General features: G+C 40.2%; 2 protein-coding genes and 1 long non-coding RNA gene across 5 annotated transcripts in view; 2 read left to right on the top strand and 1 right to left on the bottom strand.

The window, feature by feature from the left end:
* PPID (peptidylprolyl isomerase D) overlaps positions 1-20,222 on the top strand; it is a 48,043-nt gene extending 27,821 nt beyond the window's left edge. Inside the window, exon 10 of the mRNA XM_043545912.1 lies at positions 19,340-20,222. Coding sequence (XP_043401847.1) covers positions 19,340-19,356 — 17 coding nt within the window. The 3' untranslated portion in view covers positions 19,357-20,222. The remainder of the gene's footprint in view (positions 1-19,339) is intronic.
* ETFDH (electron transfer flavoprotein dehydrogenase) overlaps positions 1-20,925 on the bottom strand; it is a 35,131-nt gene that overhangs the window by 8,391 nt on the left and 5,815 nt on the right. For all 3 annotated transcript variants that reach the window (XM_043545911.1, XM_007071280.4, XM_037897461.2), the window contains exons 2-12: positions 18,295-18,441; positions 17,087-17,316; positions 16,569-16,650; positions 15,546-15,664; positions 15,168-15,245; positions 11,331-11,477; positions 9,611-9,751; positions 7,255-7,398; positions 3,257-3,425; positions 1,189-1,371; positions 552-773 (exon numbers count right to left, since the gene is read on the bottom strand). In XM_043545911.1, the coding sequence (XP_043401846.1) occupies positions 552-773; positions 1,189-1,371; positions 3,257-3,425; positions 7,255-7,398; positions 9,611-9,751; positions 11,331-11,477; positions 15,168-15,245; positions 15,546-15,664; positions 16,569-16,650; positions 17,087-17,308 (1,507 nt within the window). In that variant the 5' untranslated portion in view covers positions 17,309-17,316; positions 18,295-18,441. The remainder of the gene's footprint in view (positions 1-551; positions 774-1,188; positions 1,372-3,256; positions 3,426-7,254; positions 7,399-9,610; positions 9,752-11,330; positions 11,478-15,167; positions 15,246-15,545; positions 15,665-16,568; positions 16,651-17,086; positions 17,317-18,294; positions 18,442-20,925) is intronic.
* Positions 11,471-14,312, top strand: LOC119566108. Its single transcript, XR_005225155.2, has 2 exons — positions 11,471-13,562; positions 14,071-14,312. It is a non-coding gene; the product is annotated as an uncharacterized LOC119566108 (long non-coding RNA).

The following is a 20,925-nucleotide window of genomic DNA, read 5'->3' as shown; positions in this document are numbered from 1 at the left end:
TTTCCCCCCAAAAAATTAGTTCAGTAAGGACCTTGGGTCCAGTGTACCCCAAAAAGCCACCCCCCACAACTCTTCCCCTAGGCAGCAGAACGAATGGAGTGTCTCCAGAGCATATGCAGGGCAAGGACAGGCTCCAGCTGCTGCTTCTGGACTGCTGATGCTGCCTGGTGCACAGAGGAAGGGGCCCGTGAACACACAGAAAACAGCCTGGATATGCCCTAGCAGCATGTGGAGTGAGTTTTGGGTAGAGAGTCAGCAGCTTGGTAACTATCACAGCCCAGTCATGGGGAGTATATAGCTAGCTGGGGGAGTGGGCAAGGGAGAAGCCAACCATGCTGCTGGAGAGGGACATGGGTGGGTCCCCAAGAAAGACAAAATGTAGTTGGTAGTTATCTTAAACGGTTTGGGAACCACTGGTTAAGGAACTAAAAGGCCTACTAGGCCAGGTCATTTCCCCTTCTGCAACATTTCTGTAAAAATATGTAAGTACCTTTCCCTTCACTTTGCAAAGCTGTTAGTTTATTCAACCGTTGTTCATTTTAATTACCTACCTGCAGGACAGAATCTCTGTTCTGGCCCATCGTATATAGCTAAATTTTTGTTCACAGGGACACTGTCATCCTTCAGAGTCAAATGAGGAGGCTGGTCATGTTCATGATTTGTCCCACTTAGAGCCACAGAGGACAGAAGATCAAAACTGATTTTTCCATCAGGCTTTGGATATTCAATAGGAGTACAATCTTTGGCTGGCTTTAGCTGATCAGAGTCTGGCCCTAAAGTAATTTTGAATGAAACATTAAGTTTCCTAGTGTGCAAATATTTAGTTGAAATGAATTTACAGTTATCCAAATCAAAAACTGTAATTTACAATAAGGCAACTGGAGCTAAGACTCCCATTATCTTTGCAAAATGTTCTGTAGAATTCTTGCCACAAATGGTCATGTTAGCTGTGTCTCAACAGAAAGATTATCTCCAGTAGTGTGGTGCCCCCAATCCCTCTATTGAACTACAGCAGGTCACTGATTCCATAGGACACACAAAACCACCACCTACAGACACTTACTTTCTACATCCTCCCTTTTAACATGACTTGAGTACTGACCCAATCCAACCTTGCTTAATGCGAAACCACAAGAGACCATAAGACAGATACAAAATGTACATGTGTATTTTCTCAAAGAAAATTACCTGGATGTTTTAATGTCCATGGTTCCATTCCTCTCAGTATCCAATAAAATATACCAGTATAAATCATTCCTCCATAGACACCCAGTATTCCGTGGCAGGAAGGTCGGATATTCCTAACAGAATAGAGCTCTTTCCACACCCAGGATTTCTTCAAGTTTTCTTCATATTCAGGCACATCAAGTCCTAGTGGTAACATACATTACTTGTTAAATGCTTATAGCATGATTTCAGGGAAGATTAGGTCCTTGAAATAAGAATTTGTTGCAAGTTGAGAAGTGGTTATTAGCAATGGATTAAATCATTTTCAAAGCACAAAGATCAGGTTTTTTTTAAAACTAGATTTAGATCCATTTATAATATAGTGAACCTAAATTCCTGTATTACCACGGAAGAAAATGAAAGCTTGTGAAGAAAGCCAACTGTACACTTAAATGCCTAAAATGAGGATTCTTTTCTGAAATACAGTTCTAACTTTCTCAGACACTTTTTCCAGGAGTTTCTAGTATATTTGTATGTAAAAGTATCAAAGCAGGTATGCTTAAATTCAGTTTTCAAATATTTATAAAACGAAGTGGTGCTACAGGCTCTTGTGTTCAGGAATGGGACCCCTTAAGGCCTTAAAACTTCTCTTGCCTGGTGATAGGAGAAAAGGGACTTTGGAATGGGAAGCAAGAATACACAAGACTGTAGTGCTTCACCATGATGTTTGGATGGCAGATTTCTGTAGAGGCCTGTGATTTATAGGAGGTCAGACTAAATCTAGATCTAATGGTTCTTTCTGGCTTTGAGCACAACTCTATGAATACTCTGAGAAATGTTGATTTTGATAAACTGCCTCTGTCTGGAAGTTTATCAAAATCATTTTGGCTTTGAAAATGAAAATGACTGAAATGACAATGAGGACACAAATGACAATGAGGATGCCAGTGCTGTAAGTTCACTTTAGACTCTGCTAAGCTGTAAGCTAACCAGAGTAACCCACCTATTATCCGACCACCAAGCTTCAAAAGATTATATATACAAAACTTACAGCTATGCAACCATGAGCACTGTGATTTGAAAACTCCATCCTCAATGCAAGAAGTCTAATAGTTTATTGTACTATGCTAAATGTAATTTCACTATAGCAGACCGTCTTTTAAGTAAGGCCTGGAGAAGACAACTTATTAAAACAAAACTCCATGAGGAGACATTTCCCCCAATTAGTAATTTTATATGGGAATGGATTCTGAAATACAGTAAACAGAATTTACAGAACCATCTATACTAAAAGAGCCATTAATATACTGTGCAGTGTTCTGCCATAGGTTAGGGTGTCTGTTAAACAATTTATTACATGCATGGGAAAGCAGTTCTGTACCCACATTAGGAAACACTATTTTCCTGTCCACACTGACAGGAGGTCTACTATAAAACAGATCCCCATGACCGTGGAAGAAAAAATACTGGACTTGTTAGTGTAGATCGGGGTGGGCAAACTTTTTGGCCGGAGGGCCACATTGGGGTTGCAAAACTGTATGGAGGGCCAGGTAGGGAAGGCTGTGCCTCCCCAAACAGCCTGGCCCCTGCCCCCTGAAACCCCACCCCCTATCCACACACCCCTGCTCCTCATCCCCTGACTTCCCCCCGGGCCCCCTGCCCCTTATCCAACCCCACCATGCCACTCAGAACAGGAGGAGTGCTGGCAGCGCAGCACACTGAGGCTGCGGGGGAGGAGGGACAGCAGGGGAGGAGCTCAGGGGCTGGTCAGGATGTGGCTCGCGAGCCATAGTTTGCCCACCTCTGGTGTAGATAGTCCCTAAATATCTTTTTTTGCCTGCTGGAGAGTCCAGTTGCTAAAGATGCAACAATAGTTTCTCACACTACGTCTGTACTTACCACGTAATACATTTTTAAAATGAATAAGAACTTGTAGTTGTGGGGAAGCAGCTGTCATTAAAAAGTATACTTCGCTTAAACAATGTACAATTTTCTCTTAAACCAACTTAGAAGAGGTGGTTTATTTGGCTTTCAAATAGTTCCTTCAACTGAACACACAAGCCAGTTACAAGTTTAAATACGATCTTACCTATTGTCTTCGATTGGAGGTTCTCATTAGTTAGTTGGTTGAAAACAGCTTCTGAAGCCAACATGCCACTTTTCATTGCAGTGTGTGTACCTTTGATTTTAGGAACATTCATGAAACCAGGACTGCAACCAATTAATACTCCACCAGGGAAAGTGAGTTTGGGTATAGACTGAAGAGAAAAATTCAGTGAGATTAAGATTTTTTTTTTTTAAATGAGCATGTATGATGGAAAACAAATCTGGCATGAGACCAGGTCCTGAGCAAATAAGAGATATCAAGGCCAGTATTGCAGAATGTCATGGGGTTTGTTTAATCAAATGGAAGCTCAAGAAAACAAATGTGATCTCATTACACTATTCCTCCAAAATGATTGCTCTACTGAATAGACTATGATAAAGTCACTCAACAGGTGCCGCCTCCTCCCCGCCACAGATCTTCTGCTCCAGCGTTTAAAATGACAATGCCTATGGAGCCTGAAAGCTTGTCTCTTCACCAACAGAAGTTGGTCCAATAAAAGGTATTACCTCACCCACCTACTCTCTGCTTCAATAAGTCAAGCTTCCATCCTCTCATTGTAACTGTATCAGTCTAGCTCCCTGTTTAGTTCTCAAGTCTGCATCCTCTTTCTTAGTTGACAGATTGACTTTCCAGGCATTACTGAGTTTGGCACTAAGTCTCAGTTCCTTTAAGGAAAAAAAGTTGTGCAGAGACCAATAATGGAATGGTTTCTGGGCACATCTTTCCCTCTCCCTTTCTTCTGAGAAGTATAATATAATCAAGTAGTGAGGGTCACTTCTGAGAAGTTTGCCTGGGGAAAAGTAAACCTCTAAAGCCACATCCCTAAAATAACTAAATGATTCACATGTCAGTCACATGGAGCAAAAAACATCAAGAAATTCCAATAAGTATATATAACCACATTTGGATTATCTTTGAAGATTTTTTTTCTTGCTAAGTTGGAATGCTTACAGGAGGATAGTTACTAAAATTTGAAGATGCGTTACAGCACTCCTTCCTCTTTACAGGACAGTGTTTGTTTTGTGTGCTGGTTACTCCCCTCAAGCTGCGAACTTGAGATTGCCTTCACAGTGAAGGCAACTGGGTTTGGGGGTCAGACAGCGTAACAGCAGTTTGTAAATCTTCAACTGGACATTTTCTCAGGTGATGTCCCTAAACACAATTACACAGCTAAATACGGATTTCCTGGGATTAAATGCACTCGTTACATCCTGTACGTTCATGAATACCACTAGTACTGTATTATAACTAATTCTACTTGGCATAGTACCGGGGACAATAAAAGTGGTTTCCTGGCTCAATCTTTTTATTAAATATATTTTTCCCGTTCCATCTGTCTTTTCCAAAATTTTGCAAATTCCCATACCTTCCTGCATCAGTGCAAACACTCTCTTTAGAGAGAACATAATGGTTAAGCCACTTTAATATAAATTATCACTAGATCTCCATTCATGTTTTGTGAATTCCACAAGACTCTCAAGCAGATAGTGCTCTGGCACTATCAGGAGAACCCCAGGAGTACTCACAGTAGTGTTATAGATATGGCAATTTCCCTCCAATATTTTTGGGAGACCTTACTGTATTAAGTCTATGTATCACTGCAGGCCAGGAATTGTGAATATTTCCATGGCACTCATTGCCATGGGATATTGTGAAGGCCATAAGTATAACTAGGTTCAAAAAAGAATTAGACAAATTCATGGAAACTAGGTCCATCAGTGGGTATTAGCCAAGATGGTCAGAGATGCAACCCCATGCTCTAGGTGTCCATAATCCTCTAACTGCCAGAAGCTGGGACTTAACAGGTGATCACCAGAAATTACCCTGTTCTGTTCATTGCCTCTGAAGCTACTGGCACTGGCCACAGTCAGACACAGGATACAGGGATAGGTGGTCCATTGGTCTGACCAAGTATGGCCACTCTTATGCTCTTACGACTAGGATAAGAAGCCTGAGCAGTGGAGATTGGGACTGTGTAGGCAAGGCTAATAGCATTGGGATAAGGAGCCAGAATGGGGAAAAGACAGGACTGAGCTATAGAGAGGTTGGGTTGGAGGGTGTAGACAGAGTATCTGTGCCCACTATTAAATGCTCCCTTTCAGAGTATGAAGGAAATTTGGTTTTTTCAGTGTGTTTTTTAAAAATTTAGGAAGTTACACACAAGCTACATAAACACAACATTTTTAAGGTTGCAAAGTCAAGCACTCAAAAGTTAGGAAATTCCAGAAATCAGGGTTGCTTGCTTGTGTGACCTTAATTTGCCCTCCTTGCATGTATACATTACGATAAAGTCTTCAACGGCATGATCACATCCTTTGTTTCCCATGGAACCCTTGCCTCATTCAGTGCACAAGATGGACCTGCTCTGGGAATGAATCAGGGTTGTGTAGTAAAGGAGGCTGTTGTCTGTAGGACCCTCTGCCTCATTTGGTGCAAAAGGTGGAAAGTGTGTAGTGAACGAGGCAGTGGGTTGTAGGAAGAGAGAGGACAGTCTCATGATTAAGGCAGTTGAATGCTGTCCTGAGAAAACTGGATTCTATCCCTGCTTCTGTCATATGTTCCTAAGTGATATTGGACAAGTCACTAAAACCAAGCTTTTCAAATTGCATGTTCCTCAAAGACAGAAGAATATGGCCTTAAGTTTATCTATAGCATACAAATTTGGAACTGCCGAATATAGAATATCCTTCTATATGTATGAGGCAATATCTTCACCAAAAAGAGAGAAAAACTAAGAGCTATAATTCTACTAAATATAAACATAATTCTGTACTCCATGTGCTAACTGGTCAAAGACTTCTATTATAGATATTGTCAAGGCACCATATAGGTTAGTATGATTACTCCAGACAATTCCTATGGACATACCATTCTTGTTCCTATGGACATTTATTTCCTACTGATCAATGCGACATTTTTAAAGCCAGCAAACACACCTTTAAATGGCACACGCCTTGAAGAGTGGAGTAGTTAAAAATTAATGATCAACTAGCAAGTTTTAACATACAGAAAAGTAAACTCCATTTAATGTAGATATAACACAAATTACATACAATAAACCAGGGGTCGGCAACCTTTCAGAAGTGGTATGCCAAGACTTCATTTATTCTCTCTAATTTAAGGTTTTGCGTGCCAGTAATACATTTTAACGTTTTTAGAAGGTCTCTTTCTATCAGTCTTTAATATATAACTAAACTATTGTTGTATGTAAAGTAAATAAGGGTTTTAAAATGTTTAAGAAGCTTCATTTAAAAGTACATTAAAATGCCTTTTCCCCCCCGGACCGGTGGCCAGGACCCGGGCAGTGTGAGTGCCACTGAAAATCAGCTCACATGCCACCTTTGGTATGCGTGCCACAGGTTGCCTACCCCTGCAATAAACCAAGCTTTGCACCAGGAACTACTTAAAGTAAGTTACACATTATTCAGAACAGAGGAGAGACGTGTACAAAAGCAGGATATTCAGCTGAACTCATGGTGACCACTGGAGAATGTCTATAGCAAATGCCGTATTCTCTCACATAAATTGGTATAGCCCAGGGCAAAGAGGCACATCTGGCCACTTCCTCCTAGCAAAAATACAGTATTTACTATTCAACTCTCTCTCTTTACTCCTGTACATATTTTGCTGTAACACAGACACAAGACATATCTTAGGACATGCTAATTTAGTAGATAGCGTGGCATTTTCTCAAGGCCTGAAAATATTCATAGGAGTTGATCAATTTATTTTAGAAAGGCCAATGAGACTTCCTGGTGCCAAAAGGCATTGCTTTCTGTCCAGAAATTCCTTTTGTCCTTATCCAATCTTTTATTTCAATGGTCACTTGACGACAGACCAATTGAAGACATTTTAGTTTAGATATTACAAGTATAACTAGTTCTTGTTACTAGGGCCACAGGGAATTCAGGATAAATAGTTTAGTAGTGTTACAAAAGAAAATGCCCACACCCAAACAAAAACCCCAAATACACCCTTACCTGGAAACCACCTTCATTCAAGGCTCTAGCACCATAGGCAATCCTTTTTCCACCCTCAAAAGTGGGCTGCACACTGGGATGATGCTTCCATCTCTGGAACTCTTTAAATGGGCTCAAATAGGGATTTTGATAATCTAAACCAACCTTTAAAACAAAACAACATAAAACATGCCATGAATATTAAAATGTGAACATTTCAACAAAAGTTATTTTATATTCCTACTTTAAAGTGCCATATCAGCATTAAAACATGGTATGTTAGGTCCACTTTCATGTTACACCAACTTCATTATATTCAAGATGCAAGAAGCAGCCAAACTATATTCATGGCCTACGTCAGACCCATTAACACTATGCTCAGAACCAAGTCAGAGGACTTCGCTACAAGGTTGTCCCAAAAGTATCTAACCAAGTTGTAACCAGCTCCCATAACTAAGCCAAAGTCCATCCCACTGGAAATAAAATCATCATAATGAAACTGCATTTTTAAACAGTTTGCCTGAACAGTGTGGTTGAAACATAAAACTTCTTAAAAGTCATATCAGAACAATGCTCTGATCACTAGGTATTGCCCAGAGGCTTCTCCTTCGACCCTGGGTAAATAAGTAGTAAGTTTCAGCCACTCATTGATAAATTTTTCAAGCACTATTTTTACATGGCTTAAAGTTGAGTCAAGTAACATTTCCAAATGAGTGAAGCATCCATATAAAGCACCAAGGGAACAATGATACAAAGACAGAATGAAAAGAGACTTCACCAGTTGGCGGAATGCCCAGGAGTTCATATTTTAGATTCAGTCAAAAGCTGGTGCTAAGATGTGTCTTGCATTTTTCTAGATATGGTCAAGTTCCAGCTTTGACATATTCCTCACAGGAGCAATTCCAGAGGCATGATCCTTATGTCAAAAAGCCCTGTTTCTGGCTCTTGCAAGCTTCACCTGTGGGACAATTATTTCCAGGGTTTTGGACAACAGAAAAACATAATATTGGTGAGAGAAAGAGAGAATTTTTTAAGATAACTTGGCCAAAGCTACCTACATCGATCTCAGAGTCTACTCGCTGCCAAGGGAATTGACAGCCCACCATAGTCAGACAGCAGACAACTACTTTCTTCATCAGTTTTACAAGGAGCTTTCACAATTAAGGCTTATGTACTAAGGGAAGCTATTACAAAATAAGCTAGGTTGTGAATTTAAAACAGAAATTCTGTACTAGCTCCCAGTGTGGACTCACTAGCTCCCAGCGTGGACTCTCTTATTTTACACTAAGTGCCTTTGGGCAGTTTAGCTTAAATGGATTAAGCTAAACTGCACAAAGTCACTCTTCGTATGGAATACGAGTGGCTACATTGGGTGCTAGTGTGCAGTTGCTATTCTGTGTTTTTTCCTGATGTACACAAGACCTTAATACATTGATAAGCGAACTTTTCCCATCGCACCCCCAATTACCATTAACGGAATCTGTCTGTGCCCCCCCCTCCATTATTGCACAGTCAAGGTCATCTTAGCAGTGGAGCTTGGAGAGGAACTGGGGCTAGAGAAGGAGTTGGTCTGAGAGAAGAGAAGGAATGAGGGCAGAGCTGGGCTGAGGGCAAAACGAGACTGGAAGCGGAAAAGAAAAGGGGCTGAAAGAGGATGGGGTGGAGCAGGTCTGGAAGCATGGCGTTCCTTCCCCATCCCAAGTGGAGCCTGTCCTGGGCCCTGCCACATGTCCCGCGCCCCAAATGTTCCTCCACGCTCCTTAAAGGGGTGGCGTGCCCCACAGTTTGGGGACCATTGCCTTAATGCAAAGGCCTTGTTGCAATAGTCTGGTCTGGAGGTTATGAAGGTATAGAAGATAGAGGCAAACAAAGGGAAAATGGGATTGTGGGGGGAAAGTTGTTTATACTACTTAAACAGGAGGGAATACATTTATCCATGATCAGCATGGTAGTACGAGAACCAAGTATTAACAAGATTCTGAAAAAGCTGATACAGTTTGCATGGGTAATTGAGTACCTGAATGCTAACACACGCAATTGGTCATGCAAACTCATTTACAATTTTACTTGACACTATCTTGCTCTTATAGGTGATGGAAGCAGCGATATTTGTAGTTATGGTTGCCTAGTACTTCCCATTATAGAAGACCCCATCTGGGCTGAAATTTCCAGTGCTGGGTGCCTGCCTGCCTTAGGATGAATTTCTTTGGGAAAATTTTCGTATAAATGGTTTAGCATTTCTCAGATAAAGTTAAGGAAAAATACATACCTCTGCATATGTTAAAAAATTCTTACAACTCTTCATCAAGAAGTTCTAGCATTTTCTGCTTTAAAGCAGAAACTTAAAATTTTGTTCTAGTAGCAAACCATTACTTACCACAAACCCAAGAGCTACCAATGGTTCACCTTCATTTAAATGATAAAGAAATGATCCTCCATATGTATGTCTGTCCAAGGGCCAGCCCACAGTGTGTTCCACTCTTCCTGGTTTCCATTTCTTTTCATCAATAAGCCACAACTGGAATAGAGACTACTTTATAATGCAAGTACAGGCTGGACATTTTAATAATGCAATATAAAAACAAAACCCAACTAGAAATGATAGGGACAAGATTGCAGAAACATTACTTTGAATTTACTACGCTGTGGCATATGATAAAGCTCATACAGCTGAAGACAGAGTAAGGCAGGAAAATATGCTAAGATCATTTGTAAAGTGGCAATTCAAATACTTTCCTTCCTTAAAACAACTCACATCAGCAAATTCAACAAACAGCATGGTCCTTTGTCCCAGCCCCAGCACCCACCATTAATTACAGAAGAGCCTGCGTTTTGCATCAATTATTTTAATAACTTATGCATGAATGAATGTAAGAAAAGCACAAGCTTACACTGACTATTTATTTATTTAAAGAAAGCAAAAACATTGGGCTACTTAACAGCGAAAATTCTTCTTAATAACTTCTATACTTGGGACCTAAAATAAGCTACTATACTCACTTATTTGGAACCTCAAAAGCCAACCTTCTACTATACTGTACTACTTGAAGTTTTGTAAAAGTTCATATAGTTTCACAGTTTTAAAAAATACAGAAATCTAAAAAATTATTTTGCAGATAATATACATAGTTTGGAGTAGACACTGATGGTTAAAGAACTCAAGTTAATATATGATCAAACTTTGAATATACTTTGTTTAAAACCAACCATTACTTTACCAGTGTAATATATTTGTACTCAGAAAAAACATTAAAAATATTTTCCAAAAATAAAACCCTAACACAATGTCTTAATTATACGCATATTGAATTAACACTGCAGACTATGTAGCTAGCACAATTTTGACATCTGCTGTATAGGTCAAAGAAAGTTTCCAGCCATCACTTCACTGTAATGCAACAGGGCACCAGCTAGCTTATACCCCAACATGTCACAGAATAGTCACAAGATTGCTAGGGCTTGCAGACAGCTGTGCCTAGACAATTTTCCAACTTAGGTGTACCTTTGTTCTCCCTTAATCAGGGACAGCAAGTACTAGGCTAAAAGTGGACCTTAAAAAGAAATACAATTTAAATCAATTTAAAGAGTGAATTTAGTTTGGAAACAAAACCAGATGGATAGTGAAGTGACCAGCACAGTTTCACAAAGATTAAAGAATACCTGCATTGTAAATGGAAAAAAAGAGGAAGGGCAACCAAACAAGACTACCTAGAGTTAGTTACGATGTTCAAAAAAATAAAAATAAAATGGCAGCACAAAAGCAAACAAGTTAATGTCATATCAGAAGGTAAGGTGAGTAAGAAGGAAAAGTACAATAGGGACTAACCCTGCCTTGGCCAGGAGATGGATGTCACAACTTAAACAGGCCTTTTCACACTCCTTATTCCATAATACTAAAACGATTCAAAAGTTTAAAAACTTAACTCCAAGCTCTTGTCAAAATCCACCACTCGCTACTTAAGTGCACAATCTAAAGCAAAATCCTCAGTTTTAGAAAGCAGTTTATACACACATTTTAAAACAGTCTAATTTGCAGCAAGTCTTATACTTCAATCATTTAAGCTTACAAATATTGTGATAAAACTAAGTACAGATACCTCTTTCAGTCCGATACCATAGCTCTGGGGTTGACATTTCTCCCTTAGATTGTATCTGTTGTACAACTGTTTGGCAAGATGTCCATGACAACCTTCTGCAAAGAATGTGACTTTGGCATGTAGCTCCAAACCTCTTTCAAAGATAGCCTGTAAAGCAGAGTACCCGTAGTCACCATGCTGTTTAGATAACATGGGTGAGGGAAAGGGAGACAGAGAGGTGCTGTTAAGGCACTTTTGGATCTTCCTGATTCTGGGATACTCCAGAGACTGAAGCAGCTGCTGGGCACTTGTTGATGTTACTGCAGCCTTCTTGGGCTTGCCCAGAAACCATGCAGCACTGTGCGCTGTGGTCCCACCCCTGAAACACTCCTCCCACCCCACCACCATACTCCGCCTGTGCCAGAGTATGTGCAGGGCTGTCTTCCACAGTTTTCATATCAGGACAATGATCCTCTAGCCAAATAGGGTGCTCTTAGAGCACATTTACACTATAAAGGCCCTTTTACCCAGCATCAAGAGGCCAGACTGGAGGTCAGGACCTCACCCAGGTAGCTGTGTCACAGATCCACAGAATCAGTGCTGTGCCCCCAGTTTTTAAACAGTCTCTTTGAGGAACCCCTTCAATATACCAGACCCTCAGGGGGTCCACTCTTCTCTCAGGGTAGGCTATGCAGCCTCACCATCTCCTGAGACAACCTCTAGGGCTTCAGCACTCTCACTTCACACTGTGAGCTCTGCTCAGCAAGTCCAACTGAGAGAGACTCCTGGTTAGAGACCTGTATGCTCTTTCAAGGGACTAACACATCTCATCCAATATTTGCAGTGACACTCAAGCTGCAATTTCAAAACTGTGGGGTTTACTAGTCGACTGGAACACAGCACTGGAAGTTAGCACACAGAAATAAAGATTAAAGCACAGTCCATTCTGGTCAGCCCAGTGCAATTCACCAGCCAAGCTTCAGTGAACTCCATTTGCGGGCTGTCTCTCTCTCTGACCACCTTAGTCAGTTCCCAGGTGAGCGCGCCCAGGCTCCTTACAGAAGCCAATTCTTCATTCCTCCATCTCACTCATCTCAGCCTTTTGTTCTTGGGCTGGGGCCTCTGCTTAGCTTCCTTGCTGTGAGGCAGAGAAAAATCTCTTTCTTCTAGGTCCTTGTTTGCTAGGTGTCCAGATCCTGGTAACAGGGTTTTCCATTGTCTTTTTGGATTTTCCTCTGATGTGGGTTGGCCTGGGCCAGTCCTTTTTAATGACTCATTCAGTCCGCTCAGCTAGGCAACGCTCACCCACACACCTATAGCTCTTTAGCCTTCCATAAAAGCAAGCTTAATCCTTCCCATCCTTCACTCGGTAGCCAGGACAAGTATGAGGAAACTGAGGCACAAATAGGATTAATGAAAAAAAATATTACAAAAAATTCCCACTTTGTCACAGCATGTCATTCTGCTGCTGACCTTCCACTGCATGACATTTTGTCCATTGGTTGGATGGAATAGGATTTAGTATAAAACTTGACATCTTCTTAGCATATGTGCAATGTACCTCAGGACCAGGATTCATCACTGAATTTTGTGTGCTAGATGGATCATTAGCTTTCCCAGCCTGGGCCAGGCACTGACAGGGTGTGTGATGTGAACGCTGATCCATGCCCAGCAACATCTTCTTGGATGCATCTTGTGATAGTCGACTATGATGAAGTGTCTCCAGTTCATACACGGGATTTTTAGAGATCAGTATCCTGGGGCTGGATTCATAAGTGAAAAAAAAGATGAAATGATCCAAACAAATTATTGCTCAAATCTGGTATGTTGAAATACACAATGAGATCTTACTAGGACTGGATATTAGCCGGAAAATAAGTCAACCAAAAAAAAGATCTGGTGCAAGATACGTTTGGATATGTAGAATCCAAAACTAAATATGTTATTTTAGTAGTAATTGCCTTTGTTACCATAAAAGTGGTATTAATATGTTTGTAGATGTATTATATTATGGAAAAACTCAAATATTTTAGAAGGAATTAAATTAGGATTTAAAAAAAATTCTCCCAGGAGGTGGATTAATAATTTTCTTTCAGCATTTTTGTCAAAAGGATATTATATATATCTCCTGCCCGAACTCAAAAAAATGGTATTGAAATTTTTTATTTGACTTAATTTATTAGAGTTTTCTCACAGGGCATTGGGGAATGGAACTAAAAGTACTACGTTCCTTGTATACTGGCTTAGGGATAGGTAAGTGCCAGTTTTTGCTGGAACTTTCCCCACTTTCTGCATTTCTGATTGAGAAGCAGAAGGTGAACTGTATTTACAGCATACAGATGACTAAGAATGGACTTGTTACTTTTGTTAATATGACTATGCATGCATATGGTGCAGTTTCACAGAAGCCATGTCCTTGCTAAGATAACGGCAGTTACATAAGTTATTTAATTATGGTTTCTAAGTGTAGACATCCTACATTATCTAGGTTTCAAATTTATAAATTTAAGTAACAAAAAATGTTTTGCAGTTAGCATCTTTCTCCTGCACCTATAAAAGAACCAATGCTTGTTTTATTGTATATTTATACCATCGCTGTCACATATTTTAGTTAATTTGTACTATGGTAGTGTGTTGGGGCTCCAGTCATGGATCAGGGCCCCATTAGTTAGGCACTGTTCTAAGACAAACAAGAGACATTCCTCGCCTCAAAGAGCTTATAATTTTAGTAAATTTACTGATCAAGGCCCTGATCTTGCAGACACTTGGACATCTTTAACTCCATCCATTGTGAGCTGTACAGCTGACTTCAATGGAACTACTCACCGAGCCTAAAGTTAAAGACCTGTGCAAGTGTTCCGACAAAGTGGGTATTCACCCATGAAAGCTTATACTCCAATACGTCTGTTAGTCTATAAGGTGCCACAAGACTCTTTGCCACCTGCGCAAGTGTTTGTAGAATTGGGATCCTAATCATTAAGATTAATAAATTAAATGAGTTAATAAAAATGTTTGTCAAAAGAGAGAGAAATTTCTGAATAAGTGGTGCAGTTTTCTTACAACTCATAGAAGACATTCTGTTCTTTTCTACAGTTCCTAGGTCTGGGGCTCTTTACATCAGGAATAAAATCAGGCTTTCAACCACTGCAACAAATGTGAATACTACTGGTACCATCTACTGGTGAAAATATAGAATTGAAAATAATTTTAGCTATTTGGGTAACAAAGGGAGGTGACAGTTGTTCTGTTTGAATTATTTCAAGACGAGAGTGTAGTAAATATATGATTTCATGGTCGACTATTTTAAACGTAGGAACCTCAGCCTCCTTATTAGCAGGAAAAGCACATTTTGAAAAGTGAACAAAAAAAAAAAAAATACTCCAAAGGAGGAAACACTAAGTGGATACAGACAGCTACCAGACAGGCAGGAGGATTCATCCAGTAAGCACCTTGCCCACAAAAGGCAAATGGGATGGAGTCAGCAAAGTACAACAAAATTGCAAAAAGGGCAAAAGGCAGCAGTCAGTCATCAGAACAACAGTGTATTGTATTTTGTGAGTTACCAGTTGGACAGATCTCTCTCCCACTCACCTTCATGACTTCTTCCATTCAGTCACCTCTTTCTTCCCACTTCATCCTTCCAGACGCCACCTATGCCAAACAAACCTCTCCGATTTTCATTCAAATCCCTCCTTAAACAATTTCTCCTTCTCTGAAGACTTTCACTGATAATTCCAGGGACTTTTGGTTTGTTTGTTTGTTTTGAAGGTATAACACCAAGCACAACAATGGCACTAGAATGACGTATGTAGCAACTACAGAATTGGACCTTTACCTATTAAAAAGATAAGTACTCACTTTAGGTGCTCCATCCTTTTGAATGCCTACATCATTAGTGGCAATCCCTTTCACACTGCCGTCTTCATGAAAAAGAACCTATGGAAATATTCAAACATCATCTATTTTAAAGACCTGTCATTTTAAGCCCATTTCTAAAATTATTTCCAAATGCAGAAAACATGGAGGTTAAAAACCCAAACCTTTTAACTAAGGGCTCAGTCTTGAAAACAATGGGATTAATCATGTGCTTAAATGCTCTGCTGGATTGGAGACAGAGTATTCAGGAATTTGCAGAACTGAGCCCTAATTTTTCAAGCATTTCTGTGTAATATGGGTCTTGCTAAAAACCAGATAATTAGGCTAAAATCTCTCACACACAAATAGTTATGTTATTACCTCAGCTGCTGCATAGCCTGGATACACCTCAACACCCAAAGCTTCTGCTTGCTCACCCAGCCAATTCACAAAGTGCCCCAGGCGCACTATATAATTCCCATGATTAGTCATTGGAAGACCTGGGCAAAAGGGAAAAGTACACCACAATCTATTCAGGTTTATGAATTAAAATATATACATATACACACAGGAGATGTACATGCTTAAAATGTAATACTTTTAAAAATACAAAAGTTTGGTTCAACGCAATCTACTAGTATCTTTTTGCTATGATTGCTATCTCTATACAGAGATGTTGTGTGAGTTTTAATATGTACAATCTACCTACCGTATGTACTCAATTATAAGCCGGTTCGTTTATAAGCCTACCCTCCCCAAAGATGGATAAGTAAAAATGGTAAAAACTGTATGACCCTTTCATAAGCCAATCCTATATTTCAGAGGTTGGCAAACTTCGGCTCCCGGACCGTCAGGGTAAGCCGCTGGCGGGTCGGGACGTTCTGTTTATCTGGAGCGTTCGCAGGCACGGAGCCCCTCAGCCCCTAGTGGCTGCGGTTTGCCATTCCCAGCCAATGGGAGCTGAGGGAAGTGGCGCCACTTCCCGCAGCTCCCATTGGCTGGGAACGGCAAACCGCGGCCGCAGGGACCTGAGGGACTCCATGCCTGCAGACGCTCCAGGTAAACAAAACGACAATGTATTAGATATTCAATTAAATGATTTCATAGAGTTTTAAATCATCAAATTTTGGTGTAGACCCGTTTATAAGCCGACCCCCGCTCTTTGATGCGTCACCTTTCTACCAAAAATATTTGGCTTATGAATATGTACAGTACTTATATTCCCATCACTATAGTTTGTGTACAAAGTTGCTAAAAAGCAGCTGATGCAGTATTGCTTGCCTCCCAACATATACCATAGTTTCTTCTTGAAAATATAATATAGCCCCGATGAGCTTTTTATAACTATATTAAACCTTAGGCCTGTTTTTTCAGTAAGTGTTCTAGCTTTTCAACAAGCTGTACCTGGAAGAACTGGCACTGGAATTCTGGAATTCTTTGTTAAAATCCCAAATTTGTCTTCAGTTACTGGAGTCTGAAGTGGAGCCTAAAAATAAGAAAAGTCATCACTGAACACTATTTTTGCTACTTGTCAAGAAGCAGACATTTTCTATCCCTCCCAAGGAGCTAATTAAAGAACTTGTGTAGTATGACGCAAAGATATAATGGTCTTGTGAGAAAATTTCATGACAGAGAGGTAAAGCACAGAGTCTCGGGCAGAATAATATTCAGGTAAAAAGTCAACAAAATTAATACTCCTCAACTATTGGAATTCGCTTTTGGCATTGGGCTTCCCTCCCCGCAAACAAACAGTTCCTTTCTTATCCAATAATTTTTTACACAACAAACAAAGGAAAAAACTGTGCAATGAAAGATGATATTTATAGATCATCTTATTTAGAAATAATATACAGAGGTGAAGCATGGAGCTTGATACAAAGTTTGTTTCAAGTTAGAGATGAATCATGATCAAGCATTCATACCCCTCGCTCCTTCCAGTCCGGTAAGAGTTCTTCCAAAGCTCGTGGCTCAAGACAAGCACCAGAAAGTGTATGTGCACCGATCTGAGCAGCCTTCTCCACCAAGCAAACACGAACTTCTTTGCCATACTCATTGGCTAACTGTTTAAGTCGAATAGCTGCAGAAAGACCTGCAGGGCCTGCTCCAACTATAACAACATCAGCTTCTTCTGCAAATCTTTCCATGTTCACCCCTTTAATAGAGCAAAGTATGATACAGCAATTTTGTCCAACAATACATCTCTCTCGCCATTCTCTTCCCCTCTCTCTCTAAAGTTTATTGTTTTGCTTTGTCATATCAGCCACCAAGTATCAAAATACTGTCACCTTGGACTAAGATGGGGCTAATATTCAACAGGTGTGAACATAATGTACATGAGCAGCATTTTAATTGTGCTTTTGCCTAACGTTTGGAATATAAAACTAAGCTTTTGCTAATAAAGAGGGACACAGAAAGAACTTTAGATTCTAATCTCCAGTGCTCGTGCCATCCTAGAATGCTTAAAATAAGGGCCCAGATCTACGCTCACTTCTCAGGTGTGCTTGGTACAGCTCAGGAGAAAAGAGGGGGGAGAAGTGCCATTAAGCAACCTTTAACAGTCCTCCTCCTTCCCCCGATGCTGGGAATGCTGGTCCAGTCCCAGGTATCTGCTGCTTTGCTCCACCGGTCAGGGGTCCCCATGCGCTGTTCTGGCAACAGGGATTGTTGTGACATAAAGAGGACCCAGTCACACCCACTTTCTCCAAGGAGCTGCTAAGGTTAGTGAATTTATAGATTAAGATAGCATAAATAAATACCTTATTTGCCCTATTTCATCATGATCAACTCATAAGACCACATTACAAAAGCAGAAAAATCCATATCCTGACTGCAGTAAGATAAATAAGACAGATGTTAACTTTTTGGTTTGTATGTCTATAGCTACAAGATCGATTTACACATTTGCATCCTGAAGTCTCATACTTTCTTAGTTTAATTAGGAGCAAACTAAATAAGATCAGTTCTGCTGCACTAAAGCTGACCATCGTAAGCAAGCAACCATAAAATGTCATCTGAATCTTTAGTATTGCACTTAACAGCATCTCTGTAAAATAACTATGCTGTTAACATTTAAAAATGCCTGCAATTAATATAGACAAGCTGTTTTCTTAACATGCAATTTTTCATTTACCTTCCCATCGTTTGTCTTTGTTCCGAGAATGAATAGTATAGTGTGTAGTGATTCGAGGCACAGAGGAAGTAGAAGCCCATCTTGCAATACACAAAGGCGGTAGAATGTCTTTCTTTACTGACTTTAAAGCACGCAAACAATGATGTGCTGTAAAAAAAAGGACAACTAGATTAGCTGAATCATATAACTGTTGACATAGATAATAGTTAACAAAGGCTTGAACCCATGTTTGTTTTTTTTTTTTAAATCTTGAGGCTACTCAGTACAGAAAAATCCTAAACAAATTAATAAATCATGACCCTACTCTATGTTTCAAGATTAAAGATAGGAAGTTGACTGCAGTAGGTATCATTCCACCTGATAGTACATGATACATTTTGCATCATCATACTCCCATTATCATGAAATAGTAATAGGAAAACAGTGCCCACAACATGGAAAAAAGAGTTCTTAACATTACTTTTTAAGGCTATACCTACATTGCACTTTTGTCGGTAAAACTTTTGTTGGTCAGGGGTGTGGAAAAAAAAAACCATACCCCCAACCAACAAAAGTTTTACCAACAAAAAGAGCCAATGTGGACAGCGCTTTGTCAGTGGGAGATGCTCTCCTGCCGACAAAGCTACCACCGCTCCTTAGTGGTGGTTTTATTTTGCCAGCAGGAAAGTGCTCTCCTGCCAGCGATGAGCAGCTACACGAGAGATCTTACAGCATCACAACTGTGATGCTGTAAGGTACGCAGTGTAGACGTAACCTTAATTTCAGCTGTTAAATTTGGGATATTTACCCTTCTAGCACCCAAAGTATTTATTTCCTGTTTTGCTAGGGTTTTCTCCTATTTTCTAGTTCCTGTGTTCCTGGCACAGAGTTCGCCTGTAGTTTTATAACAGGCTTAATTTCCTCTACTTGTTTCTACAGTTAGTAATTTTAAAGAAAAGTAATTAAGGAGAGAGGGAAGAAACTTCTATGGCTGCCATATATGGCAGGCTTGAGGGATCAGAAAGATGAATTTCATATTAACATAGAGTCTTTGTTCATATTTTAGAGCATCCACCATCATAATATATTCATTCTGTAATATGAATGACCTCGCTGTCGGCAGAACCCTATTTGAACATCATAAAATTCACAAGCTGACATGGTGTTCTCCAAATGGCAGAGATAAGAACAAGATTGACCATATCATGATCAGTGGCAAATGGTGACGCTCACTGACAGATGAGAAAGTGAGAAGGGGTGCAGATGTCACCACCTTGTGACAGCCTCCATTAAGCTAAAACTGAGAAGTGTGGGTCCACCAAACAAGGGACATAGACGTTATGATATTGACAAGCTAAAGTCCCTTGCAATACAGAAAGCCTTCGTTCTGCAGTGAAAGAACAGGTTTCAAGCACTTGCAGACCTTGATGAAGAGGGGGGGAATGCAGATGAGGAGATCAACAAGAAGTGGGACAAAGTAACAGCAATTTATAAACAGAACAGTGAAGCCTGTCTAGGCTACAGGAAGAAGAGACGGAAGGATTGAATTGTACCCAGCACATGGAATGCCACAGAAACCAGACAAGTCCTGAAGAAAAAAGTTTTAGACACAAAATCCCAGAAGCTAAAGGACAAATACCACGAGCAGTATAGCAAGGGTCAAATGCTTTGTGAGAGCAGACAAATGGCATTGATAATCTGGCAACACAAGCATAGGATGCAGCTGCTTGTGATGAACCAGGAACTGTCTACAAAATGACACAGCTTATCTGTGGTAAACGGCAGACACCAACAAGCACTCATCAAGAACAAACAAGGACACCTACTAACAACCGAAAAAGAACAAGAAATCCGCTGGACAGTGTGTATGGTAACACCCATTGTTTCATGTTCTCTGTGTATATAAATCTCCCCATTGTATTTTCCACTGAATGCATCCGATGAAGTGAGCTGTAGCTCACAAAAGCTTATGCTCAAATAAATTTGTTAGTCTCTAAGGTGCCACAAGTCCTCCTTTTCTTTTTGTAAATACAGTCTGGAAATCATCAAAATACAAAACCAAAACCAAACTCAAGATTTATCAGAGATGTGTACTTTCAACACTACTTTATAGTGCAGAATGCTGGGGAATGAGAAAGTATGACATGTCCAAACTCTCTTCATTCCATACAACCTGCCTTAGAAAAATCCTCTGTATCTTTTGGCCTAGAACAATCTCAAACCAAGATCTATTGACACAGTGCAGCCAAGACGATCGGAGCACCATCATTGCCAGGAGACGCTGGAGATAGATTGGTCATGTGCTTCGGACGGAAACTGATATCACCAGAGTAGCAATCAGATGGACACCTAAAGGCAAGAGAAAATGAGGCTGCCTGAAAACAACATGGCGAAGAGCTGCGGAAGCTGAGCTGAAAAACTTGTGGCACAGCTAGGGAACCATTGAAAGACTTGCCAGAAACAGACAGGAGTGGAGGAAACGCCAGAGGCGTAATAGGAACATGATGATTATGATGACCATCATAATATATGAGCATCAAAATCAGGATTTATTCTTGCATATAGAAAAGGAGTACTTGTGGCACCTTAGAGACTAACCAGTTTATTTGAGCATGAGCTTTCGTGAGCTACAGCTCACTTCATTGGATGCAT

The sequence above is a fragment of the Chelonia mydas genome, chromosome 4 (assembly GCF_015237465.2).
Source record: "Chelonia mydas isolate rCheMyd1 chromosome 4, rCheMyd1.pri.v2, whole genome shotgun sequence".
In the NCBI taxonomy this organism is placed as follows: Eukaryota; Metazoa; Chordata; order Testudines; family Cheloniidae; genus Chelonia; species Chelonia mydas.
Note: the sequence above shows the minus strand (reverse complement) of the source record. Positions and strands in the feature narration are given on the sequence as shown.